General features: G+C 39.9%; 4 protein-coding genes across 7 annotated transcripts in view; 2 read left to right on the plus strand and 2 right to left on the minus strand.

Annotated features, from left to right (window-relative positions):
- The first annotated feature begins 367 nt into the window (after positions 1-367).
- On the plus strand, positions 368-2,334 carry LOC109999587 (aquaporin FA-CHIP-like). Its single transcript, XM_020654670.3, has 4 exons — positions 368-731; positions 839-1,003; positions 1,835-1,915; positions 2,003-2,334. Exons 1-4 carry the CDS (start codon positions 378-380, stop codon positions 2,195-2,197), a joined length of 795 nt encoding a protein of 264 aa, XP_020510326.2. The 5' UTR covers positions 368-377; the 3' UTR covers positions 2,198-2,334.
- A 4,143-nt stretch (positions 2,335-6,477) lies between these two features.
- Positions 6,478-12,096, plus strand: thoc1 (THO complex 1). Of its 2 annotated transcripts, none has more exons than XM_020654672.3 (21): positions 6,478-6,553; positions 6,792-6,865; positions 6,970-7,030; positions 7,138-7,207; positions 8,196-8,314; positions 8,409-8,457; positions 8,548-8,643; positions 8,752-8,834; positions 8,926-8,999; positions 9,089-9,197; positions 9,308-9,442; positions 9,670-9,770; positions 9,878-9,944; positions 10,089-10,139; positions 10,261-10,331; positions 10,447-10,542; positions 10,706-10,771; positions 10,854-10,937; positions 11,031-11,178; positions 11,287-11,371; positions 11,663-12,096. In XM_020654672.3, exons 1-21 carry the CDS (start codon positions 6,506-6,508, stop codon positions 11,938-11,940), a joined length of 1,965 nt encoding a protein of 654 aa, XP_020510328.3. In that variant the 5' UTR covers positions 6,478-6,505; the 3' UTR covers positions 11,941-12,096. The 2 variants fall into 2 exon arrangements, with proteins under 2 accessions (XP_020510328.3, XP_020510329.3); XM_020654673.3 differs by having other exon boundaries at positions 9,092-9,197.
- Positions 12,097-12,139: 43 nt separating this feature from the next.
- Positions 12,140-20,227, minus strand: usp14 (ubiquitin specific peptidase 14 (tRNA-guanine transglycosylase)). The gene is made up of 16 exons (XM_020654674.3): positions 20,069-20,227; positions 19,070-19,215; positions 17,890-17,922; positions 17,664-17,768; positions 16,763-16,866; positions 16,551-16,609; positions 16,323-16,453; positions 16,130-16,210; positions 15,951-16,033; positions 15,671-15,785; positions 15,325-15,390; positions 15,125-15,217; positions 14,893-15,021; positions 14,729-14,789; positions 14,171-14,278; positions 12,140-13,217 (listed from the first exon to the last, which is right to left on the minus strand). The coding sequence occupies exons 1-16, from the start codon at positions 20,181-20,183 to the stop codon at positions 13,069-13,071; spliced, it is 1,578 nt and encodes a 525-aa protein (XP_020510330.1). The 5' UTR covers positions 20,184-20,227; the 3' UTR covers positions 12,140-13,068.
- A 650-nt stretch (positions 20,228-20,877) lies between these two features.
- Positions 20,878-27,658, minus strand: part of rock1 (Rho-associated, coiled-coil containing protein kinase 1) — a 33,040-nt gene continuing 26,259 nt past the window's right edge. Inside the window, exons 26-33 of one of the 3 annotated variants that reach the window (XM_020654665.3) lie at positions 27,365-27,556; positions 27,115-27,268; positions 24,745-24,815; positions 24,522-24,610; positions 24,345-24,423; positions 23,960-24,221; positions 23,132-23,339; positions 20,878-22,469 (exon numbers count right to left, since the gene is read on the minus strand). In XM_020654665.3, the coding sequence (XP_020510321.1) occupies positions 22,466-22,469; positions 23,132-23,339; positions 23,960-24,221; positions 24,345-24,423; positions 24,522-24,610; positions 24,745-24,815; positions 27,115-27,268; positions 27,365-27,556 (1,059 nt within the window). In that variant the 3' untranslated portion in view covers positions 20,878-22,465. The other 2 variants (XM_020654663.3, XR_010666349.1) reach the window with 2 other exon arrangements.

Genomic DNA, 27,658 nt, shown 5'->3' on the forward strand with positions numbered 1-27,658 from the left:
TTTTCCCAGTTTTGGAATACAAAATGAGTCCTGTTACTTTGTTCTTCAGCTTACTTAAGCTTCTGTTGTGGCTCCATGATGGAAAGTGAAATTCATGAGCCACTTCTCAAGGAGGTTAAAGACTGGCAAAAAGGAGCCAGTCTGAGTGCAAAGTATTTCTTTATACTGCTGTTTTTGTTCTGAGTAAAACACTTCCTCAAAAGAAGGAGTTCCATCTTTTCTCTGACGCTCAAATGTGTGACCTGAAAATTGGTGCAGCATATCTTTTTCCTGCTTCATCTCTTCTCTCCTCCCCTCTGCACACAAAACCCCTTGACTATAAATACTAAAGCCACCTAATTATTGGGTTAACACTGCAGACACATTTTGCAGCAGACATGAGAGAAATAAAAAGCTGGCTGTTTTGGAGGGCTGTGGCTGCAGAGTTTGTTGGCATGTTGCTCTTCATCTTTATTGGCTTATTGGCCATTGTTGGAAAACCTTCCCAGCCTGTTGTTCAGGAGCTGAAGGTCTCGCTGGCCTTTGCTCTGGCCATTGCCACGTTAGCTCAGAGTTTGGGGCACATCAGCGGGGCACACTTGAACCCTGCAGTCACTCTTGGCCTGCTGGTCAGCAGCCAGATCAGTGTTCTCAGATGTGTTGGTTACATCCTGGCTCAGATGCTCGGGGCAGTTGCAGCTAGCGCCATTGTGAATGGATTTAATAGCAGTGGACCTCTTGGTGTTAACGGTGTAAGAAGTCATCCTTGTGACAGTAGACCTTTCAAAAAACTTGAGATAATCTAGGGTATATATTCAATTTTTTTAAATGATTTCGCTGTTTTGTGTTTCTCTTGCAGCTTTCCGTGAATGTGTCTGTAGGACAAGGCTTCATCATTGAGTTCCTTGCCACCCTTCAGCTTGTCCTGTGTGTGATAGCAGTGACCGATAAGCGACGCAAGGATGTCACAGGCTCTGCACCGCTGGCTATCGGTCTGTCAGTGGGCCTTGGACACTTTGCTGCTGTAAGTAAATCACATTCCTACAATACTACAAAATCTGAAAGGTGATTAAAGTAATTTAGGGAGGACACAATAGAGGCACTCTTAATTACAACAGTCTTTGCAGTAAATGACCATTTACAGGAGGTTTCTCTGTCAGATTTTTTTTTAAACTGTCAAAGGTGTTGGTTGGTATTTTTTTAGGCAATTTTAACTATTTTCAATAGAAATGCTGTTTAGTTAAGGGTCTATTTAAAGACCACTCTTCCTCGTTGAAAATACAATCTTCCTCTTTGGCAGGAATGGTCATGATTCAATACTTTTCCGCCATGTCTTGTTGAATAATTTTGCAACTTGTGCGTCTGATGCCACACACTAGTAGGTGTTCAGGAGCAGCTAAGACAACTGCAATGATGGCTATGCATGTTAAATGTCACTTTTGTATTTTTCTGGCAAATTGCAGAGTTACAGATGGGAAACAGCCTTCATTTATTCCGCAATAATTGTTTAATACAAGGTAGCCATGACAGGAATTTTCAAAATCATGCTAAAAATGTTCGCTATCACGTGAAACACAACACAGGGAAACTCCAATTAAACCAATGCTAACAATGAGATTCAAAAAAAGTTTTATCAGTTTAAAAATCCGAATATGAACACATTTTGCATGTCAACAATTGTAATACATTTTACTGTATTGTATTATTACCTTGGGAATCAGGGATCTACCAAAATAATAATTTGTACATTAATGTGTGAACTACACCCCACACCCCGAATGTATATAAATGACTTTATTCTTAATATAATTCTTAATATGTATTCTTAACTTAATAATTGCTTTTGCAATTACAGATAAGTTTCACTGGATGTGGCATCAATCCTGCTCGCTCTTTTGGACCTGCTTTAATAAAGAGTACAATGGAGAACCACTGGGTAAGGTCAACACTCTAACTAATCTCCTCTAACTTCATATTTCAGTTTGTAAAAGGTGAATGTTGCTGATTTCTGCTTTCATACCAGGTGTACTGGCTGGGGCCTATGTGTGGAGGCATAGCAGCATCTCTTATCTATGACTTTGTCCTGTATCCACGAACAAACACCCTGAGAAGTCGCAGGAACGTCCTGCTTCATGGTCCGGAAGATGAAAATGATGTCGCTGAAATAATTGAAGGAGGCAACAGCAACCCCGGGCCAAGTCAATGGCCAAAACAATGAACAACATGCGACTTTTGATATTTTCTACCTTCTTTGAACACGATTTATTTGACAGATATGCTTTAAATAAATATGGACATTTTTGTGTTTATTTTTATACCAGTGAATACTTAATAAATCATTCTTTTCATCCAGTTTCAGGGCTTTTGTCTCAAACATTTTTTTAAATGTCATAGGTCATTGTAAGGATGTAATATCTGTCTTTACATTGTGTATTTACTTAAATAACACAATGTATAGTTCGACCTGCTTGACCTTGACATGAGTTTCTTTATAATTCATCACTTCACAGTATAAAATATTATCCTATTCAAGGTGTTTGGCGACAATCCCAAAAGTCTTTTTGTAGCCAAACAACACAAGGATGTGGATCAGGTAATTGCACATAAAAGCATTTTGTCAATCAGACAAGATGTGGCCATCATGGATATTTCCTGTTTGGCGAATGTCCTCTCGATCTACGCACACAGCCCCTCTCACATCCCGTTTTATGGTTTATGGGTATTTGATGATCCTCCACACCCTGGGCTAAAAATTGAATAACCATCGAGTGGCTTTAAACCCAACATTTCTCAACAGTCCCCTGTGGTCTGAGCGCAGACCAGCCAAGGTCATTTAAGTAGATGCGAGTTATTGTTGACTTAAGAACCAATCAGGGGGCAGGATGTGCTGTGTAAGGATGCATGTCCTCTGTCCCTTAAAGGAGGAATAATGCTCTTGTGTGTGGATCGGCAACCTCACAAACCTACTTTATTTTTGATAAATTCATGAATGGGGCATAGCTCTGCTGATGGCTTTATCTCCCTTATATGACATGACACTTCTTCACATGCTTTTTTATGGTGGAATTTCAGAGGCCGGCCATGTGACGGGCAGCCAATCTAAAATCTCTTTCCTTTGTGTGCATAACCTCCGAGGTCAGAGCATTGTGTTTAGCCTCTTGTTTTGAAGTTTGTCCTCAACAACATGGACAATGCTCTTTTTGTTTCCCCTTATTCATTTTGTCTGAAACTGTCCTTCATCAAATGATTTGGCTCTCATGTTGAGCTTGATTATTCCCTGACTTGGCATGGGAGAGTTTTCAGTGGACCTCTCATTATACTAATTTAGACAAAATAAACAACTGGGAATAAAGGGCCTAACCTGATCTCAAACTTATCCATATTCCATATAACCCAAAATATGGTCTATACATCTAACGAACATCATCCCTTTACAAAGTATAGAAAAACATAAAGATAAGAAAGTAATCTTCTCTTTCTACTCCCAATTTTTGTGTGTGTGTATGCAATTTGGCTGTCGATAATTTCACTACAGAAAGTTTTAAGTCAAACTTTCTAAATTAGAATATGTAGGCACACAACACATAAATACCATCCTTACACACATAAAAAAGCAGCTGAACTGAAAAAGGGGGTTCAGAAAAGAGGTTTGACACCACTCAACTTTATACATAAAGTATATTTGATTGTACTGTGTTACCCCAAACCCCCTAAACAAACACATTATTCCACCTGTTGCAGTAAAGATTCACTAGCAGAGCAAGCATGTATTGATCCACGACTGAAAATAATCCCAAACAAATGCACTATTAACTTCTGTTCCAGTAATATTTGCTTTAAGCTACAGTGCTAAGCTGTTGAGCCTTTTTAAAGTGTTAGTTAGAACGTAGAGACAGACTAACAGATTGTTAGGTTTGGACTATTTAAGAGATTAAAAGTCAAAAATAGATAAATGGAAACACCTGCATTTACAATGGGGATAGAGCGACCTCATTAGAACCCAATAGACATATAAAGTAACAACTCCAACTATTTAGGACTTGCCTTTAACCTTAACCTTTAAGTAAAGCAAACCCCCCACCTCCCCACCCCTCAGCTCTCTTCAGCCTGTCTCCACATACTGACTGATGCAGGGTCTTTATCTGCAGCCTACGCGCCCTGCTCACTCCCTTTCTGCTTTTCATCAGCTTTTGGCAAAGATTCAATAAACGTTGGGTCTGACAGGGAGACTGTGGGGGGGGTTTGGGGTAGGTTGGGGGGGGGGGGTGACACAGATATCTGTTTAACTGTGAGAAAAACTCTACATATGAGAAACAAGGTGCCAATCTAAACTGCAGAGTGAAACAGTTTTTACTTCTCCTTTTTGTGACCATTGCAACCAGACAGTTGTCATGAAAATCCCTCCTCAGCTCTTTCCAGATGACACTCCTGGCCTACATTTTCACAACTTTATTGTTATTCTATGATCATCAGCAAAACATCTTTATGATCTGTTAACTGCCTTTGTAACTGCAGGGCTGTAGATACTTCTTAAAGCATGCCGCTGAATGGTTCCACTTAAGGAACTACTTCAGACGTCCTGACCGAACTACTAGCACAGATCAAAACAGGTCACAGTGTTCACATTGGTTATTGCCAAAGTTGAATACTGTATGCATAATACTGATGTTTAACTCACCAGCAAAATTCAAATCAATGTATTTACTCTCCACATGATTAACAGATATTTTACAGCTAAGAATAATCACTGAAACAGTCATATTTTGTTCTTATTTTTATTGTTTCTGGTGTAGTTAAAATTGTGTTTACATTGACATTTTTTAATAAGGTGTTAAAAACTGATTCTGTGTCTAATAAAAACAGGCATTTTTTGTAAAATCATGCAGATGTTATCATCAGGAAGGGGTGGATTTCAAGTTGTTCCTGCCATGGGCACAGGTCTTATAAAAACAGGCTCCAACTAAATCAACAAAATGATGATTTAATCAACTAAGCACATGTCTGTGTTAAATGTGTTTGAAAAAACACACAGATCACACAGGCCCTTTAATGATTAACGTTACGATTTAATGCTCCATTGGTTTTAATGTTCTGTGTGACACTGTTGAACAGTCAGTCTACTGGAAGCATTCAAGCCCTGCAGCTCAGTAGTTTGAATTCAAACTTTTATGTTCATAACACACACATGCAGACACAGAAGGCAAAAAAAAACACTCGTCTGACTGTTGTGACCTCTGTTGAGCTAGAAATGGTAGAAACTTGGATGCCCTGTGCACAGATAATGTCAGTCCTTATATACTGGTGCATGTGATGGAAGGACACATCATCTTGACAGAAAATGAGGAGATTCACCCCACACAAGAAGGCTGGATAACTTTTTCATTTAATAACATTCTCAAACAAACAACACGTTTTGCCCGCATGGCTTCATCTGCAAGAAATGACTTTAGCCCTGTCCCTTTACTGGAGGTGTTGGTGACAGGGACACACACTACATGATCAACAAACCATGAGTCTAAATATGTTTTTCATATTATTTTGAAAACAAATCTATGAAGCAACACAATTAAATAGAAAGCAATACATAGTCAGCAGAGTTGTATGTACAACGCTGCATTTTTTTGTAAAATCATGCAGAGGTTATCATCAGGAAGGGGTGGATTTCAAGTTGTTCCTGCCATGGGCACAGGTCTTCCACACTAATACACGTACACCAACTTACACAGCTACCAGTTCTTATTCATTGTGTCCAAACAGAGCTGTGATCTGACAGCTCCTGTGGAAGACAAAAATAGTGTGCAACACCGCCACCCTCTGGTCTGAACTGGGTCAACCGCTGCATGAGGACAATTAGTAATGGAGTAAAATAAAATAAAAACTGAGTTGAGTTAGTAAAAGCATTGCAATATATTCTCATCCTGATATGAGAATGAACCACTAAGTTACAACAGCTGGGTAATCTTCCATTTAACTATCGGACATGTTTAACTGTGCCTCAATAATATCCCTTTAGCAAAGTGTGATAGGCTCTCATTTGTCCCCTTCAGGCTAATTAACGTGTCTTGTTTTGTAACTAAGGCCTCGTCCTTTTTTCACGCAGTTTTTAAACCCATTCACACAGAAAGCTTTCTCAGTTTTTACAATTACACCAGACCACAAACTATTTGCTGCTGTGTTTGACCGGTTTGACCGTGGTTTCATTTTTTTTTTTTTTTAGAAAACACAAAATCAAATGTATTAATACAAGCCCATGTATATTGCAATATATGTCGTTACATGTATGCCAAGAAAGAATTAAAACTTGCATTGTTTGATGTTATTTGAGAGTTGTGAACATCTGAGCACAGAGTAAAAATAAATAAATAAATAAAGATAGTTGCAGACGAAGATTTTAAACAAATAAAAACAAAGAAACGTTTAATATATAAAATGAATATGTATATAATTGAATGAAATTAATCCACCCCCCCACCGCAGAAGAAACCGGATGAGGTTTAGCGCCACTTCCGGTTTCAACGACGTAAAGATGTCGCCGACCTTATTCAATTTTGTCGACGCTAAAAACACATTTACGGTGAGATATCTGTTCCGCCTTTAATGCATTTATTATTTATATATATATATACACATATGTATAGCACATGTAGTACTTTTACTGATAGTCAGACAACAGGCATGCTAGTGTTTGCTTTTCACTGTCGTATTGCTTTCATACAAAGTAGCAACTGCGAGCTAAGCTAACAAACACGCTATCTTCATACATGTTGTGTTTATTCCTCACACATGTTGTCTTTTCCCCTCACACACCACAGGCGTCTGCCAGACATGCTCTAGCTGGTAAAACCGGCAAACATTTGGTGAATGCTTTTAACCAGATCTCTGGAAAGTAAGTGATTCATGAGTGGTTAATATGTATTTATTATGAACACACACGACACGAGTGATGTTGTTTTCCCCTGAACACCAATCCGTGTTTTAACTCATCCACAGTGAGACAGAGAAGAAAACCACACTTGACCAGGCGCTGAGGGGGGTTCTGGGTGATCAGATTGTAAGTAAATTAAAGTCACACACTGTTTTTTTATCGTGTAAACAAACTTCAGCACATTTTCCAGGTCTGTCTACGTGAAGCTTGACTTTGGTGCTCTGTGATTTCAGATAGAGCAAAAAACCAGCTGTGATGACTACTTGTCCCTCATCTACCTGAGCATTGATGCAGTTACAGAAGGTATGTGTCATTTGACTGGTAGGTAATTACACTGAAACCTACGTATACTTCTAATGTGTACTCCTGATAGTGTCCTGTCTTTGCTCTCCTTATGATCATGGTTTCCTGGTGTATTATGACTACACATTTTCACATTATGTTTGATAAGTTATCATTTAATTTATTGTCACTCTTAAAGGGGCTGTATGGAACTTTTTACATGTATAAATCGTTTTTTATCACCCATTAATAAGCGACCGGTTAACTGATGTGAAAAAGTAGATGTTCACTGTCTGTCTGTGTTGCCTGTATAAAAAGTTTCTGCGAAAGCTCCAGGAAGTGACATTTTATGCACGTTCTCGACGTCCTCCTCACTCCGCTCCGCTTACAGAGATCAACAGTACAAACTCATCACGCACTCTCGCTACAGCCAGAGGCCGCCTTCCACACACTTCTATCCGCCCTAGGAGCTCTCAAAGACGGACAAACTCATCACACACTCCCGCTCTCAGCCAGTGCCTGCAGAGACTGTGGTTTGTAGGATGGAGAATGAATACAGACACACAGACTCCTTCACAGACTTTCACATGTGTATGACCACTTACCTCCTCTGTAAACATTATGTCGGTAAATATCCAGTGTTTCGCGGCCGATGATGCTCGTTTGTGTACGTATGAGCACGTATGACGAGCACGCGAGGGAGAGCGAGCAACAGGTTACTGGTGCAGTTCACCTAACGGCCATGCGGTATCACTACGAACGCAGTATTTTTGAAAGTTACATATAGCCCCTTTAATGTCAGGAATACTTGATCATCCAATTAATCATATTAATTACACTCATACCAGTGTAGAACTCTGTACTATAAACTATTATTGAATGTTACTAAACAAAGCGTGAACTTCTGAGCAGACTGAATAATTGTTTAGAGCCATGTTGAGTTTTTTTCACCTCACACAAGATGCACAACTTGGGCTGATGAAGCCTTTTATGTCTTGTTTCAATGTAGGTATCTGTTCCGCTACAACTCCTTTTGTTCTCCTGGGAGATGTACTGGACTGCCTGCCTCTCGATCAGTGTGACAAAATATTCACTTTTGTTGAAGAGAATGTTTCCACCTGGAAATCGGTAAAGTGGCACCCTCTCTATAATGACAGTTTAATGTTTTCTTTCCATGTGACATAGTTTATTTGATTACTGTCTCTTTACCTTTTCTTTATAGAACTCTTTCTACACTGCTGGGAAGAACTACTTACTGCGGATGTGTAATGGTAGGGATAGTATTTCATTGTTATTGAATGATAAGATTAAAAATAAATTTAAAAAAAGGCCGAGTGTAACACACCTCTCAATCTGTGTAGATCTCCTGAGGAGGCTGTCCAAATCTCAGAATACTGTTTTCTGTGGACGAATCCAGCTTTTTCTGGCTCGTCTCTTCCCTCTTTCAGAAAAGTCAGGTAAGTCTTCGGAGTTGAGTCTTTGGTAGTTGATCATGTGTGGCAGCAAACATCCTCAGACCTGTCCTGCAGCAGTTCCTTATGTCCTGCCATTTGTGTTTATTGCAGGTCTCAATCTACAGAGCCAGTTTAACCTGGACAACGTAACAGTGTTCAACAAAAATGAACAAGAGAGCACTCTTGGTCAAAAGGTAAAATGTTATTGATGGTGAATGCATGAATTTTAATTTTAAATTTCAAACAACTTGAGTTTCATATTATTTGATGGCTCCATGTTTGCAGCACACAGAAGAAAAGGAAGATGGTATGGATGTGGAGGAGGGAGAAATGGGAGAGGATGATGCTCCTGCACCATGGTAAGTAAAAGTCATGTTCTACAACCTGTAATCAAGTTTGTCCGTGGTGTTCCGATTTCTTTTTCAACTCAATTTCATTTTACTTTCAGTAGCATTCCAATTGACTACAACTTGTACAGAAAGTTCTGGACTCTGCAGGACTACTTCAGAAACCCTGCGCAGTGTTACGATAAATTCTCCTGGATGACATTCCTGAAGGTAATGCACCTGAACACAAAGTGCTGGGTCCTTGCTCTCCATTTGTCAAATCATAAAAAAAAAAAAAGATGACTCACTGTTTATGCCAATTTCTTCTTTGTGCTGCCTAGTACTCAGACGAGACCTTGGCTGTGTTCAAAAGCTACAAACTAGATGACATGCAGGCGTCTAAGAGAAAACTGGAGGATTTGAGAGCATCTGGAGGAGAACATGTCTACTTTGCAAAGTTTCTAACAAGTGAGAAGGTAAGAGAACTCAAAGATCAGATTATTCTAATTGGACTTGAGACTGTTAGAAAATGAAATCCCACTCGCTTATCAAAAAGCCGGAACAGTAGATTTGAATTTTTTAATATAATGATTCTGTTTTTGTTAAGATGTGTACTTTTGATGTTGTTTACCCAAAATATTTGTATTCATACAAGAAAAGAGTGCTCACTCACCCACTTCCTTCCTTTCCTCTTCATCTCTAGTTGATGGACCTGCAGCTCAGCGACAGCAACTTCAGACGGCACATTCTCCTGCAGTACCTCATCCTCTTCCAGTACCTGAAGGGGCAGGTCAAGTTCAAAAGGTAAAGCATGACCCTGCTGGGATTAGAACACACAGACAACAAACAATTGGCAGTTTTTTGGAGGGTTTAATGTTTTTTTTTTTTTTTAATGTTGTGTCCTCGTGCAGCTCCAGCTGTGTTCTCAACGATGACCAGACAACATGGATCGAAGAGACGACTCAACTCGTTTATCATGTCAGTCCTATTAAAAATTTATGAAAAAATGAGCGTAGCTTTCTGTGTTAATGTTAATATTTAGTTCATTATAGATATATAGTAGGTACTTTCATTGAAAACACATTGAGATTAGCCATACTAATATGTTTTGTTTCTTTGTAGCTACTGGGGGAGATCCCTCCTGATGGAGACAAGTTTGCCACCATGGTTGAGGTAAGCCGTTGTTTGAGAAGACTGATATTCTATATAAAATGTGGCTCATCTATCTATACACACTCCCATTCATGAGTTCTCCCTGCCTGTCTGACACTAAACCGTTCCTCATCTTTTACAGCACATTCTCAACACAGAGGAGAACTGGAATGGCTGGAAAAACGAGGGATGCCCCAGCTTTGTCAAAGAAAGGTACAGCAGATATATAGTTTCTTCTTTTTGTTTTCAACATAAGTATGCTGTGTGTGAGTTATAGCTTGCATGCATGCGAAAATAAAAGCTGATCCCATTGTGTCCTCTTCACCAGGACTGTAGATGACAAACCCAAAAGACCCACCAGGAAGAGACAAGCTCCAGAAGACTTCCTTGGAAAAGGGCCAGACCGAAAGATTTTCATGGGAAAGTATGTGATCTAACCCCGGGGGAGGACGCGTGGAGACTTTTTTTTCAGATATTAAATTTAACTTTTCAACGTGTTATGACGTTTCCATCCTGCTAAAATATCTTTCTTTCAAAAATATTTTGTAGATAGTCAAAATTCAAGCTCCTGTTTTTTTCTTTCTTAGTGATGAGTTGACTCGACTGTGGAACCTGAACCAAGACAACATGGAGGCCTGCAAGTCAGACAGCAGGTCGGTGATTCAGCAGCTCACAGATGTAGCTTTTCATGTATATCAGAGAATTCTGCTTTTACATCTGATGTCTTTTATTCAGGGAGTTCATGCCGTCACTGGATGAATTCTTTGCGGAGGCCATTGAACAGGCTGATCCGGTTAACATGGTGGAAGATGAGTACAAGTAGGTTTGCAAAATAACTTCACTTGCTTTACGCCTAGTTTTGTTTCTTCATCTGTGTGTGACTCTTGTGTTTCTTCTTGTAAATAAACGCAGAGTTGTGCGGAACGCAAACTATGGCTGGCGCGCTCTGAGGCTGCTCTCCCGGAGAAGTCCGCACTTCTTTCAACCAACTAATCAAAAGTTTAAAAGCCTGGCAGACTATCTCGACAGTATGGTCAGCAAACTGGCCAAAGAGCTGCCGGTGAGCTTTTTTTTTTTTTTGTCATCTTTAGAAAGAGTGAGCGTGATTCCCACAAAAGCTGCGGACAAACACTGACATCATTCATGTTTTTTTATTCCATGTGTGCAGAAGGATATCCCCTCTGAGGAAATAAAGACAGGAGAAGAAGATGATGACGATAACGGAGACAATCTTCTCAAAGACAGCAACGACAGTGAGTATAAAACCTGATGTTGCTTATCAATGCTGTACCTCTTGTTCACCCTACACCAATCTCTCTTTCATAGCCCTAATGTTTTACACAGAGGACATTTTCGTAGATAACAGAATGTTCTTAAAACCAACACTTTAATCTATTTACTTACAGCCATTAAGTTAAATGGCCATAAACTGAAAAGAAAATAATTTTGGTTATCCTTCTCCACGCATGATCTCTGTATTTTTCCCTCACGTCATGCATGTCTCTACTCATCTTTTTAACTTCACTATGATGTCTTTCTTCCAGGTCCGAGCATACAGAACAAGCTGGTCACAAACAATCAGATGGATGACTTGGCAGCCAAACTTGGCGGCCAGTGGAAGATGCTGGCTTCTCATTTGGAGATTAAGGCTGCAGAGCTGCGGGAGATCGAAACAGACAGTGAAGATGTTGACATGCAGGCCAAACTGCTGCTTGTTGCCTGGCAGGACAGAGAGGGACCACAAGCTACTGTGGAGAACCTGGTCATAGCTCTGAATGCTGCAGGATTCCCTCAGTTTGCAGACACTCTCAGTGAGGCCTAGAGTAGATTTTCTTATGTAAATTATCAGTTTCTCCATAACATTGTTGCATCCTTTTCATACCAAAAAAAAAAGTCTGGAAGGAAGATTTTTATACGTAGTAAACGTAAGTCAAGTTTTTCACTGTTGAAAATTCAATAAATGCTTTTCTTTTTTAAATACATTTGTTATGTTATCCTTTTTGAAACACAAGAAGCTCACATTTTGGTATAACAGTTTATTTTCACCACCTATGAAAAGCAATCAGTCAATAACTTATTACAGAGTGGTGATGGTTAGGTCTTACACATGGTGGCTTGGTGATCAGAAGACCTGCGAGAAGAAACAAAGTGAAGCATAGCATTTTATCAGTACAGATGTCAAAGTCTGAAATCAGTGTCGGCAAGGATAACGTTCAATGCTTGTCGAGTAAACAATCATCACAGTTGAATCGCAAGTCTTTTTAACTGCGCACAGTTCACTGCAAGTGCAACCTGTTCTGAAAAAGTTCCCCACACACTACCCCCCCAGCCCCCCCCAAAAAGCATTAGTGAAGATTTGGCAGAAAGAAACCTCATTTTAGAACAATTCCAGGAGATGATGTGAGCCAAGCACTTGACCTGAGGTTGAACCCAAAGTTTCCAGAGGGCCAACAGGTGAACAAGGGCAGGTCTTTACAGAGTGAGGGAGAGAGTCTCCGTTATACATCTGAGAGGACACAAGCCAGAACGTCAATGACAATAGTTTGGCTAGGCAATTTTTATACAAGTTGATAAAATGAATAAAGAGAAATATTTAGATTTTATGATATGAGAACCTTGTCTAAGGCTTTAAAAAATATACAATGTGTATAAAACATTTAATGAAACTGCAGAGCTAGACGTGAAAACCTCTTTCGAGGAGTCGGTCCAGTGATTGCCTCTCGTCATGACTCTCATATCCATCTTCAAAGCCTACTGTGGTTGAATATTAAACACCATTTGACAGAATTTGTTTTACAAGCATTCATGTTGGTTACAAAAACAAACAAAAAAAAATTAAGGTCATCAAATCTTGAAAGACACCAGTTTTATTGCACATCTATGCAGTGCTTGGAAATGGCAATTTGTACGTGTGGGTTGTTGTCTTTGTCTTCTAGGAAATCCTCCACAGCTACTGTTCCTCCTCTTCAAGTATTTCCAGTCTCCGGGGGCCGTACAGTAGAACGTATGCTATATGCCAGTCTCCACCGCCAGACAGTCGCAGGATATCCTCTGGAGACACCACGCTCACCTTGTCATCATCAAACTTGACCCACTCATCTGAGCGAGACAGAGAGCAAACAATGAGTTCCTGAACATCTGTGTGCACTCAGTGTCCTGTAGCAGATATGTTGACGTTACATCTTAAGTTCTGGTGTATAGTCCACACTAAACCCTATGTTGAAACTAGTTAGGTTATAACCTAAGTTGTGTCATTGGTTGCTCCACGGAGATGTAAGGGTCTTAACAAGTAAAGTGTGATGTCCAAATTAACCAAAATATTGTCGCAATGTGACGTTTTCACTTCCTGCGAACAATCAGTGAAAAGCAGGGTTTGTTACAGTGCTGCCTCTCGTGTCAAATTGTTTCTGAACAGACTATCATCTAAAAAGATAACTTCTGTTCACTGCCATTATTCCACAAAAACATGACAAAAAGTTTGCAAATATGGCTTAGCATTATGATTAGGTGTTAACAGCTTTGATCTACAGTTAGTGTAAAACAACAACAGGGACTTTAAGTTGTGAAATCTTCAACTAAAACAAAAGGTCATTTAACAGCCTTCTTTTGATGGATGGAACGAGCTCCACTCGTGGAAAACAAAAGCGAGATAACGAAAGTCATGATACACTTCTGAGTGACGGGAGAATGCATTACCAACACCAAAGAGCTGGTAAAAACCTCTGCTCAACCTCCAAGCTTTCAAAAAACGATCGACATTAAAACCATATTTTACAGAGAAGAAAACACCTACTAGGAGCTAGGTGTAAGATTTAAGTTACAGTTTATGCTTATGCTGGAACCATCTTAGTTGGTGCAACATCTTAAATGTTGGTAGTGCAGAAACTCCGTCTTCAGTTATAACTTAAATTCCAAGTAGGCTACGTTTGAATTGACAAATAGCCGGTCCAACTCCGTACAGGTTCCTTTAAAATGTGTAACTCATAGTAATGGCGTACACCACTCAAACAAAGTACAGTGCAGAGTTAAAAAAACAAAAAAATTCTAGTTACCTTCTTTCCTCTTGACCCACCCCACATAGTGACCTGATGAGCTGGAGCGGCCTTGGTGGGTCAGAACAGCCTGCAGGTCGTAGTAGCCGCTGTTGTTGGAGCCAAGGTCTGACGGAGAAACAAGAGAACAAATCTTTACACTTTTCATCACGGGAATGGGAAACACAAAAAAATAGAAGTCCACTCTCAAATGATATTAAATAACTGACTTTTGTAGGGGCTTAAAAAAACCTTCAGGAATCTGAAATTTAATTTTAGTCTTGTGTAAGCGAGCATAACAAGCGTCAGTAGAAGCACATTAGAATACAAAAGGCTATCTCAGGTTTCCATAATACAGCAATGGCCTCTTCTTAAGCCGTTTACTATTATGCATTTTGTTTTTTCATAACAAGCATGGCTAGGTTTAGTGAAGGATATTTGTTCATAAACACATATTAAAGGCGCATGATATGATGTGTTATTAGTCCATGAATTTATGAAAACAAGTATTTTAGAGTGTAACTGTGTGGATTCTCACTTAAAAAGAAGTCTACAGAATTTGTCAGTGTCTCAACATACCATCAGGGAAAGAGAAAGGCTCATATTTCACTTCTTTCACTGCGTCTGGCTTCTTCAGCAACTGATGAGAGAGTTGTTGTTAGATGCTATACACAAGTAAAGAGTAACTGAAGCATGAAGGGAATGAAGGCAGTACAAATAAGAGCGCTGAGGACCAGTCTTACCTTTTGCTGCTGTTTCTCTAGTTTCTTGTCCTCAACCTCCTTGAACTTGGACCTGATTGGCAGCATTTTCTCCTGGATCTCTGAGGTGCACAGCTCATACACATCCAGCATGAGGGGGAACTTGACATCCTTTAAAAGCAAAGGAGGGGATATATAAGTCTCAGAAGTAAAGGAACAAAAAGTAATAGTGATCCCTGTTGTAAATGAGACACTATGGTAGCTCAGAACCAACCTTGAGGACTTTAGCATTGACGGACTCCTTCTCTTTGTAGAAAAATCGGACCATTTGAACAGTCATATAGGCAGGCAGACGGCTGAGTTTTGACTACAGGGATAAAAGGACCGTTTCAGAGGGTAAATACATTTCACAGCATGAAGAAAAAACTTCTTCCAATGTGGCATGGGAATGAAGATGTAACAGAACAAACTTACAGATTTTATATACAGGGCATTTCTTTCCAAGGTTGTGGACATTTTTGTGATTTCTTCTTGCAGCCTCTGAAGAGAAAATTATATATATATAAATAATTGAACCTTGTTATCTTACAGACAAACATTATTTTATTTGTTCATTTTAAATAAATCTGGACATAGAGTAATTAAACATCCAAGCATAGTTTCTAATATACAAGCGATACAAGGGCACACGTCTTGCTACACACACACTGTCACCTTTTCCAGTTTAAGCAAACACATGCTCCTGTTTCAGTATATATATATATATATATATATATATATATATATATTTTTTTTTTTTTTTTTAAAGTCAAATACATACCAGCCTCAGTCCTGTTGCAAGGTATTTGACTTCTTGGTTGATGAAGCAGCTGAGCTGGAGCTGGCTTTCCTTGCCCTTGATTGGCTCTTCCTCCTCAGACTCTGTGCATTTCATACTGAACAGCAGAGTTAAGAAAAAGTCTTACAAAGTCTCATCACAGCTGACAGACCTTTGATGTGTCCACATGACCCCTCTCAGAAGCTTAGCGTCCAAACTATACTGAACCAATATATACAAGTTGTTTTAAATTCAGTCAACAGAATGCATGTTGAAAGGATACGTTGTTTCAAATTCCACACCAAAATACTGGTCAATGAAGTTCTTTTTTGAGGAGGCCGAGGCAGCTGCACTCCCAGCCTCGGTCTGTTGATTCAAAGAGAAAAGGCTAAATTGAAACATTCTGTTTGCACAGAACTAACTTAATAATTACAGCATAGAACAAAACACATAAGGTCCTACCTCCATGGGAGTCTCCGGCTCTAGGGGCTCCAACTTTTGCTGAAGTACTCTCATCATCTGCAGCCAGCACTCATTGGCATCCTGAAGGATGAGGGAACAATTCAAACATGTCCTGATATTTTCATACAATGGTCACTGTAAGTTTGTAAGTACTAACTGTATCCATTTCGGTGGGGGGGGGGGGACAACTTACCTGCTGGAGGTATTGTCCCTGGTCTCCCTTCTCTGCAAACTGTGGAAAGGCCATGTGAAGGAACTGCAGCAAAATAATGGGTGGGAGGCTGGATGAGGTCTTGTCCATGGTCTCATACAAGTCACGCAGGGCTGAGGATGCAGACGTAGTAGTAAGGATTGGATTAGTAAAGATATGATATAAACCTATGCCTGTGATTCTTAATGTTAACATTTCACTGTGTTTTACCTGCAGTGATGTATTGTGATGGTACATTTGCTCCTGAGGATCGCAGAGCACCTGCATACCTAGAAGGAGGAGAGACAATTTTAGCAAACTCCTAAAACCCCAGCAAGGACCATACAATGGAAACAATCAGTATGTGTGAGACCATGGTATGGTTTTCAAGGAGAGCCTTTCAACAAAACACATTTAAACCCAGCATGTCTATAAACTGACACCTTCTGAGTGCAGATTTGAGCTCAGGCACGGAGCGCAGACACTGCACTGTGGCGTTCATGTAACAGGTGTTGCCCAAGTTTGTCAGCCCACAAGGCAGCTCCATCTAAAAAGAGAAAGAGTGAGGTGAGTACCATAACAATAATAAAACTCTATATTTTTTGTATATTTCATCTTAAAGTGTGTACTGTAAAAATAATGTTCGTCTTTAAACAAAGTACTGTAAAAATCTGTTTACAAAACATGCAGTTTCATGCCCTCAATTTATATAGTAATTTAATTCTTCTGTTTTTTGGAATTCGTTGCCATTTCCCAAATCTTCCATTAGTTCTGGGAGAGACCCATCTGTGATGGCCTGATAACACAAGAAACCATTAAACTCGTTGGATCTCAAAGCACAGCTTGCAGCGGCACAGACAATCACATCAGCTTTTCTCTTTCCTCTTAAAACAAGACTCTAAGCTTAGAGGACCTGATCATTTCCTGACTGCAAGGAGACCAAACAGCCGATTAGTACCAAGTGTCACAACAGTTTCTAGTTCATATGCATTAAGTATATAGTGTACTAAACACTGTGCATATGACTACTTCTTATACTTTTTAATAATACTTTTCAGTTTTGTGACATTGGCATGAGTCCTTCCATTAACAAAGCACCTTGCGGACATCCACCTATCTTATCAAAAGAACATCTCGATCAGATAAACACTACTATTGATGAAGAGTCTCATTTTCAGAAGCTGATCTTCTCGAACGGGCATATACTGTGTATTAAATGTTTGATATTCTCTGTACTTGGTAAACATCACATTGAGGAAACGTGTTTAACTGGCCATGTCAGTGCAGAAAACCGCAATCACCATATTTGTTTAAGGTGTACTGGTAAATTTCAGTCTTACTCACCGCTGAGGCCAGTTGCTCCTCAGTCATGTCCTCCACAAACATGGGCCTGACAGAAGGCTCCTCAGGCAGGGCATCAGCTGAGCCCACCATCAGCAGAGTCATTCCCTGCGAAAAGAGTAGAAACACATTAGAGTTCAATCATGTATTTGTTAGAAGGCATTTTGTAGTATAGCTCTTTAAAAAAAAATGCTTTATAGACCTATCAAAACACTGCTTAAATACTCACATTTTTCAGTTTAATGTTCCCCCACTCATCATCCTAGAATGAGGACAACACATTGGTTAGCTTCTTACAAACAGACAAAAGATAAACCTAGCATTGGAATCTTTGACAATAGGAAAAACTAGAGTACTGACCCTCGCCAAGAAAACGTTTTTAACACTTTCTGACTCCTCTGACCTTTTATTCACTGGTTCTTAAAAAAAGATCTTTGAATAGAAATGTGGAAATAGGTGGAATCATTTCTAAATCTAAATTCCTCAAACAGACAGGCACTGTAGTTGTGAATTCAACCCAACTAGAGTAAATAATGCCTTGAAAGGGTTGACTGGTTTCAGCTGTGGATAAATAAACATTGTATGCTCTATCATTATTTAGTTTATCAGGACAATGTATCCTTGGTGTAATAAAGATACACGTCACTGCATACAACTGTGTTGCTCATTGGTGTTAAAATTGATTTGGCCTAGCTTGCGTCCCGTGTACAGAGGCTATGGTCCTCGTCGCAGTGGCATTGACTTGGAATCAGACCTCGGCCCTTAGCTCAGTGGCGGTTCTAGACCACTTTTACTGAGGGGGCCAAACTGGGGCCAGTTGTTTTGTCAGAGGGGAGCATTAAACCCAGGTGAAAAATAGACAAAGATGATCGCTTTAAAAGAATATATATTATGCCAAATAACAGCACACATCATTAAATACCACAAAATAAAATAACATGATTTATGATTTATATTTGTTTCAGTAACAGTATTTAAGACTAGATTGTGAGTCCGGTTATTGAGTCAAATACTGTGTATGTGTTATGGGGGGGGGGGGAGGGGGGGGGGCACTGGCCCCTGTTGGCCCCTGCCTAGAACCGCCCATGCCTTTGCTGCAAGTCATCCTCATTCTCTCCTCCCAACAATTCCTGTTTCTCTTCAGCCGTCCAATCCAATAAAAGGCAAAATAGCCCCTAACAAAAAAAATCTTTAAATAGTTGTGGACAAGGCTGTAATGTGTAGAGTTTGTCTTTGAATAGATACGTCACGCTTGTTACTTTTTAAATTCATACGTGTTTGTTTTTATTTAAGTTATTTAATGTTTAAAACAAACAGAAGGTACCGCTTTATCCTTCCAATTAAAACTCAACCTGCAGCGTGGGTTTTCACGAGGGTCAGAGGACTGCATGTTGTTTATGTTCTGGTACCTTCAGAGTGCCTCCCTTCACCATGACCTTCTGTCTGTCCGGCTGAACTCCTGTCAACGCGAAGAGCTGAGCCTTGAACACCATGGGAGGCTCCTCAGTGTTCAACTCCACTGCATCAAACTTCTCTTTGCCCCATTTCACATTTACTGAAAGAAAATTACAAAAAAAAAGAGACGAATAAGTCCACGTTAGCGTGGCAGAGTGACTTTGTTGCACTGTTGACATGTATGACACAGAAACAGCAGAGAGAGAGAGCCATGGTGTCAGACATGCAGAGTCCACATGACTACTTGTATTACACGGTTTTGTTGGCTGTTTTTATAAACCAGCAGAAAGACTACGGTCACGTTACAACCACAAACTCGTGTTTTCTTCTCTTAATTGGGCTTTAACAACAAGACACTGCAGCACAAATCTTTTAATAAGTGTACAATCATGATTTGCCTACCATAGCAAGCAAGGCTACCTAAAGCTAATTTAAGGCGATAATCAGTTTAATTCACACCGGTTTCAACTCAAGACATGGACAGTGATTACACAGGCGAGGGAAAAAAAAGCAGAAAATAACTGAGTTGAGATTTTAAAAGTTGTTGCTTTTAAAATAACAAACTAAAACCACTCAAGTCAGCGTTCAGTGTTCAGTAGCTAGTGCAGCTAATCGAGCTAGCACTCAGCGGCAGGAGCTGCTTTCTGGTGAAGTTTATTAAAATGAGTTTTGGTAAAGCCGCCCACGCTTAAATGGTACATAAGAAGCAGTAACACAATAACATCACTTCTCTATTCTCATCTGTGTCTGAATAATGTTTTCTACAGTATCTTTAACAGTGGCCTAAACAAGGTTGACAGGCAGCCTGTAGCCGTTAGCATGCTAGCTGCAGATCATGCTAAGGCTAGCTAAGCTATTTTTTTTTTTTTACATATTACACTTTAACACGTGTGCGTTTATGTCTTATATATTCTTAAGTGGCAATTGATTATTGCATTAAAAGAGAGTCGTACCTGTAAACACCGGCATATTTGGCAACCTTTTACTTCCTGAACTCTTTTGTTTTTCCTGTTTCAGTCCTCCGGGGCGCGAATGAAGAGTTTGGCTAGTTCTCCGTCTGAACTTCATTCAAACAGAATGACGCTGCAACAACACGCTGCGATCGATGCGCTCTGACATCAGCTCGCCAGGCCTGACTCATGAGCGGAGCCCAGACAGACACCGCCAAGATTAGATTTGCCTTAGACATCATTCTGCCGCATTAATTACAGTATTTATCTGAGTGAAGGGGTTGTTGTTACTGAGGTGTGGTTCTGTTCACAAGGTTATAAGAAACAACTGAATCTGTGTGCTCTCGTTTCTGTTATCCTGCTGAATATCTACAATCTGGACTCCATTTAGCTCCTTGTTATTCATCCGTTTAATTTGTAGCGATTGTCTATGCTAAAATACTACACTGTCAAATATTAACTTTGTAATACTTTAATAATAAGTTAATTAATTTGAGATATTCACGTCCATGTTAAAGCCCAAAATGAAATATATCTTAAACCCAAATAACTTCTTTTGAAGTACTTAAATATGTAAGATTATAAACAGGACTCCCATTAGGGCCCCTTAAAAAGTGAGCTGATGTTTGGCTTCTGCTCTGCAGACTTTTAAATCAGATGGGATACAGATACAGTAAAGCTGGGGCAGTGAGGCTTCAGGGGCTGTTGTGCACTCAGCATGGCTGCTTATCATGTCTTTGGGTGAACCCATATACAACCTGTTAACACAAATATGAAACCCATAATTGAATTGAAGACTAGTGTACAATGAATGATAAAGATATGTTTATTAACATATCTTTCAGTGCGAATGCCAATGCAATTAACCATGCAAATTATCCAAGAGTAGATCATAGTTCCAGTGCTTTTTTAGCTGAACAAAAAGTTACAAATAAAAAGATTGCGGAGGTATTCCATAATCTTTATGTCTCTCTCATTATATACACAGTTGGGGGTTTGCATTAACGGGACATTACCGTGTTAGAGAAACAAACTTGTAATTGTTACCTTGGACAATCACTGACACAGGCAGGTTTCTTTTGGTACACCATCCTGAACTTTGTTTTGTGATATGAATCGAAGTGTGGGGACTTTGTCTTAACACGTTAACTCTATTGCATGTGTCCATAAAGACATAACCTAATATATATATTTTATATACTCAAACCAGAGAAAAGAAGTTCCGATAAAACCACAGACGTGTGGCGATTTCTTTAAAAAAAAAAAAAAAAAAAAAAAGGTGGAAGAGTTAAGATTTGTCATGTTTCAGAGGAGGAAAAAAGCAAACAGATATGGCAGTAAAATCAATATCCAAATGTTAAGGCACTAGGTGTGCCAAATGCTACACCTGTTTAGTCTACAAATAATTTACAATTCAAACAGTGCAGTTTTACATTTGTTAACTTATTGTTTTCCTTTTCAACCATGTATCTATGAATCAATGTAAGGCAATACATTACAAAAAATAAACAATACAAGAAAAAAAAAATATGACAGAGACAATGTACCAAATAAACAGAAACAAAAATCAATTAAGTTTTATATGCCATTACAATGGAATTTTACTTATGGCTTGGAGCAATAAAAATAATTATAATAATAAAAATAATGCATAGATTTAAATGGTGATCTTGCATGCTCCTCACTCAATACTCAAAATATCTAATACTTATGTCCAAATGCTCTGTCCCAAACCTGATAATTGACTTGAAGAGTGATATGAATAAAGGCAAAAAGGCCAGAGATATTAAATGAAGGCATCTGTCTTTTTTTTTTTCTTAGATGGAAACAGAAGTATGCGTGCATTTAGCTGGAGTATCTGTCACATTGGGGAAAGAAATGACAAAACAGATATTAATTTTCCACCCCTGAGACACAACCACTCACTGCAGATATGCAATCCCTGTATGACAGTACCTTTAGCTGAACACATACTTGCAGCAGTCCCAGCAAACCCCCCTTTTACCTTCCTGTTTCCATCATAAACTGTCGTATAATATGAAACACAGAATGTCTCCATGCCATGTGTCGTCCCTCTTTTTCCACTCCAGAGTCAATCTTTAGATCAAGAAGAGGGCGCCATCTTCTGGTAGAAATGGAGCGCTGCAAGTTTGATGAGTTGGATGACGGCGGTCTTCTTGAATGAGGAAAAGCTGCGGAAGGGTTTGAGGGATCAGACCTCTCTCAATGTCCACGATGCCTTTTGTGTGACATGCGTTGCAATTTTTCCAGCGCTGTGTATTTATCATTTTAATTTTTCTCTTTTTTATGGATTTTTGACAAAATACAGGCTTCTGTTTTCAAGAATGAGGAAGGAGGGGAAAGTTTAGAGTCCAGAAAAAATCCAAACGGTTCAGATGGTTAGCTGAAAGAAAGAGCAGAGGCAGGTGTCCAGTGAAAGAAAGACACAGTATCATTACCTCGGTTAGTAACCCAATCTAAGTCGACAAACAACAAAAAAACAAGCTGCTTTATAAACATTGTAACAGGTGATGTCAATGTCCTTTAATGTGGACTTACTAACCAGAGTAAAATATTAAGCCTATGAGTTAGTTACTGAGCCCAACAACACATTAGTGCCAATTAGAAAAGTCCCAAGTGTCGACTGGAAAGAGCCCAGGAGTTAACCAACCAACCAGGAAGTGTCTCGTGTTAGAAACACCCAGGAACACAATTAATAAATAGACAAAGTTTAAAGCTGTGAAGGAATGTCTAAAAAAACCAAACATCAACACTTTCTGAAGAAGTTCCTGTCAACAAGTGCTGGATGTAGTGTCTGCTGCTTGGAGGCTGGACTGCGCTCTGCTACAACACAGGAGACAAACAGCAGGTCACGCCACTTGCTTGACCACACTTCAGCCCAGCAGAGGGGATAAAATTAGACTTGTGACCGCTGCACACCCTCGCTTACGGCCTAAAAACAACATCACAGTGCCTTATTGCATTTCATGTATTTGTCCTACTGAGAAAAAATAAAAAACAACATTTAAAGAATGCGGGCAAGTGAGTCATAGATTGTAAAGTTACCTCAGCTTTCCTGTATTGCTTTTAGGGTTCTTGCGGAAGGACTGGTTGGGTCCGGAGCGAGTGGACATGGATCGAGGTGAGGCTCTTGAAAATGTGGATGGCGGGGTCTTAGGGATCTTCTTTCCAAGGTGGCCGATCCATTTCTTCTGCTCATCCTGGGTGAGGGCCAGCAGGAGCATGTCCCGGGCAGAGGTCACGTCGTAGTTTACTGCGGGGGGGGGGAGAAGAGAATAATGAAGAAGTCGCACAGGTCAAGAATCAAATCTGACAAACGTGATCTGTAAACTGTACTGCATCTTTAGGGCAGTCCTCAAACAAGAAGACAAATGTTTTACCCAGCCAACTGTCTGAAATCCAAAGACAGTCAGTTTACTCCCACCGAAGACAAATAGACAATTATTACATTTAAGGAGCTAGAACCAGTACATATTGATTTAAAGAAGACCTATAGACTTTTTAACGGTAAGTTTACGATCATAAAACATAAGCACACAGAAAAAAAAAAACAATCCATCACTTGTCAAATACTGCTGTATTAACTTTTATATCTCTGTAACTAAACTTATTGGCTGACTAAGTTTGTGAGCACCACCTTATGGTGAAGTTAGATGAAGGTGCGACTGTATTTACTGTTTGAATACAATGACTGAAAACATCTATAAACTTAAATGCCCCATTAACAACACCCTCTGGCTTGATGAGTTCCTCAACATCACCTTTAAAGACATTGAAAACATTAACATTGATTGAAACCACAAAAACAAGCTCTCAAACTGTGACGTGTTCATCAGTCAGTCACAGCTTGGACAATCTAGGAGAAGCGTTTACCTTTGCAAGGGGCGATAACGTCCTCCTTTTTGTCGAGGTGGTCTTTGTGGCACTTGACGTGGCAGCGGCGGCACTCCAAGGCCGGAGGCGGCTTGAAAACGTGCCACAGAGGCTTGGCGCACGCCTCACAGTTGGAAGGGAAGTGATACAGCGTGGGGATGAACTCGTGGCCTTTGTGTGGGAGACAGTTGGTCTTGTCGCCCTGAGGGACCGTCTCCATGTCCGCTTCCTTCCTGCACTCTCCCTCATTGGCATAAAGAATCTGCAGACAAACAGACAAACAGAGGAAGAGGGTCAAAATTCAGAAAAAGAAACTCCCCAGGGTGAATATGAAATATATGGAAATCTAGGGTTATCTCCAGGACAGGAATAAGCCCCCACAAACCTGGAATATCCTTGGAATCTCCTCCGTCTCCGCTCGGTACACGTCTCCCTGTGTGACTGGTCTCACATGGAACAATTTACTGTACAAAGAGGCACAACATTAGCAAAGACATATCCATAAGAACACTTGCAGTATGACCTTAAGTGAGAAAAAAAGACAGTAAAATAAAAAACTTACTCAATATCTAGTACCATAGAGGGGTTGGACTGTTCCTTATCCTGCTCGTCATTGTAGAACAGAATCTTCTTACTGCTCACCACCACATACTGCAAATATTTCAAAGGACAATGAGAGGAAGACGGATACTGCCCTGGAGGGGTTGGCAGCATTCTTAACAAAGCGAAGCAGACTTCGAAACAATGCAGGCAGAAAGAGGAAGCACCGAGTAAGACAACAATACCTGCTTCTTCCATCCATATCGCTTGATGTTAGCGCGGTTTGGAATGGACAGCCAACCCTCCAGCCTGGATTCTGAAAAGCAGCGCAGAATAAAAAGACAAAATAATTAGAAAAAGTATTGTGAAGGTCACGCACAGGCCATGCAGTGTTTGAATCCAAACTTAACTGGGAAAAAAAAACTAAAAATCTAAAGTTGAGAGACAAAAGTCAAAAGTGTTTGAAAACACCAGGGGAACGCTGTAGGGACTTCTGCAAGCTTTAAGGTATCTGCACTGGAGTAGGTGATAAGAGATGATTTTAGAGACCCCATGCTGCTTCTCCACACTCCTCATGCAAGGAGGGAAATATTAACCATGAGTACATTATTCTAACAGCATGTTAAACGAGTGTATCGTTACAGATTAAGATAAAAAGCCTTGTAATCAGATGATAGCAGCAGGAGTTAATTTTCATTTTCTCTAAATGATCTTGATCACTCACTTCATACAAACAACCATGTGCATTGCAGATTAAATACATGATCCACTGTCAAAATGATAAGTCCAATCGCATGCAGCTGAAACAACACAAGTTAAACGGGAGCAGTGAACTCAGAAGGGCTCGTCTACTACATGTGACGCTGTGAGGGAGGTCTTTGTGTGTCCAAACGAGCAGTGCTTTCTTGGTGAACATGCCGACTAGAACATTGAAGAGTGTTAAAACAAAAACAGCGCTGTGAATTACAAAAACAGTTTTTTCTAACAGTTTCATGACACGTTTTGAAAGTTGCTGCCTGCGAGCGAGGGCGGTAAACCTCACACAGGGTGTCGTCTGGTACAGTCTGATGTGGTTACTTCACCGTTAGGGCTGAACTTGTGTGACATAAAGAAGTCTTACAACAAGCGTCTCTGCTTCACATCCCATTCAGGTCAGTGTTTCAGAAAATATTGTCTGTCAAACGGTTTGGACAATTTTGGAAACGAGACATTCTCTCTTCAGTCCGTCAGGCTTCTTTCAAAAGTGTTTCACCCCCAACAGAGATGGTTTTCTCACCTCTGGCAAAAAGAATACTAATTCCAAAAAAAAATCAGAGGCAAAAGGAAGAGAGAAAAAAAAGAACAACACACAACAACTGCAGCACAGGCCAGGCAAGAGGGGGCTTAATGTCCACTCAAGTTACTCACAGAGGGAAAGGAATAGAAGTTACAAAGATAAGAAGGAGAGGAGAACCAGCTGGATATGAGGGGAATAAAGAGAACATGATTTAACCACAGACAGCAGCATCAATGAAAACACACCTAGAATAATATGCATAGTTGTCAAGTCATGTGTTAGATACTTTGTTTCCTCTAATACTAAACCTGAGTTCTCAGACATGTTATGAAGAGTGTGTTCAGTGAACACTTCACTCTGAATGGTTTGAGACAAACTCAAGGTTATCGATTTCAACAAGGACAAATGATGTCATAGCAACCCCCAAAACAACTCAATATAATGTTTGGTAATGAGATCGATTCAAAGTACTAAATCTAAAGTATCACATCCTCCTTTAATCCTCCTGCCAGGCAGTGACACAGACCACAGCAACCAGATCATTCAGAGCCTCTGCTGATATTAGATACATTTGAATGATGCATACATACACTTTAAACATTGCAAAGTACAAGTTAAAGGAAAATAAACAAAATGGGTGTTTTGTATGGTGCTCTGTGCCACGGCGGGGCAGGAGGAGGGACTGGCTGGCCAGCTTCCCCGGTTGACCTTGTGGATTTTCTACACTCTGAAACAGCGGAGGGGATTTTTGATAGTAAAATGTAATATTTGTAAACACCGACGTTAATTTCTCACTTCAAAAAACTTGAAGATGGAAATTCAGTGATGAAATAGCAGCTTGAATTCACTTTGTAGCTTGCGTTCTCCTCTCCTGGCAGATCAGACGGTAAAGCCGAGTCTTGAGCGGTTTGAAGAGCGGGCTAGTTTTTTGTTTTTGTTTTTAAGGTGTAAGTAACAAATTTGCGTGCTGTAAAGAATAAATCTCAGTAAAAAAAGTTGCATGTTGTAAATGATAAATGTCTGTTGTATAAAATGCATGGTGATTATCTAATCACGTTAATTTCTGACCACATCTTTTTTTTCCCATAATCTTCATTTTTATCAACAATTTTTATTACTTCCACCCTTAAGGTCTCTCTCTCCTGAAACTGTAAATTATTTGTTGTGTTGTGTGAATGATAAATGATAAAAGAAAGAAAATTTAAGTTATCAAATATGGCTCTGTAAAATTTTCTATTTTTGAAACTTTTTTTTTCAGGGATTCTGTGTTGAGGAGTTACTGATGTGTAAAGCAAAACGAGCAGCAGGAGTGTCCAGTTTGCCCCCGTGTCGACCCTACCTGCGATGTTGCTGTCCGTCTCATCGCTCTGCAGGCTGGTGACGCTGGAGTTTTGCAGGTCGCTCAGTTTCTCCCGTAGCTGCTCGATGTCGCTCTCCTTGCTGTCCAGCTGCATCTGCAGCTCGTTGCGATATGTGCATTCCTCCACAAGTTGCTGTTGGTTGGAAAGCCCACGTAATGTTTACTAGCAGGAAATATTTTTTAAAGGAGCGTTATAAGAGCATCTATTAACCGGAGATCTGCTACTCACTGCCTGCATCTCACTCAGCTCCTTCTGGTACTTGATGGCCATGTGGTTAAACTTATCCTTCTCCTGGTTCAGTTCCAGCTGAAGCTTGCGGTTCTCCTTCTCCTTCTTCCGCAGGTCAGCTGTGCTGCCCTTCTTCTTCTGGTCCAGCTTCATGTCCTTACGGTTCATGATCTCTGCCAGCTTATTCACCGCCTGACGAATTAAAATAGGTTAACAGCTGGAAGGCACTAACGACCATTATCCAACTTGCATTGGTGCCATTCAGGTGTTTGAAAACTGCCTTTGTCTAAAAAA

This window comes from Labrus bergylta, chromosome 4, assembly GCF_963930695.1.
Source record: "Labrus bergylta chromosome 4, fLabBer1.1, whole genome shotgun sequence".
In the NCBI taxonomy this organism is placed as follows: Eukaryota; Metazoa; Chordata; class Actinopteri; order Labriformes; family Labridae; genus Labrus; species Labrus bergylta.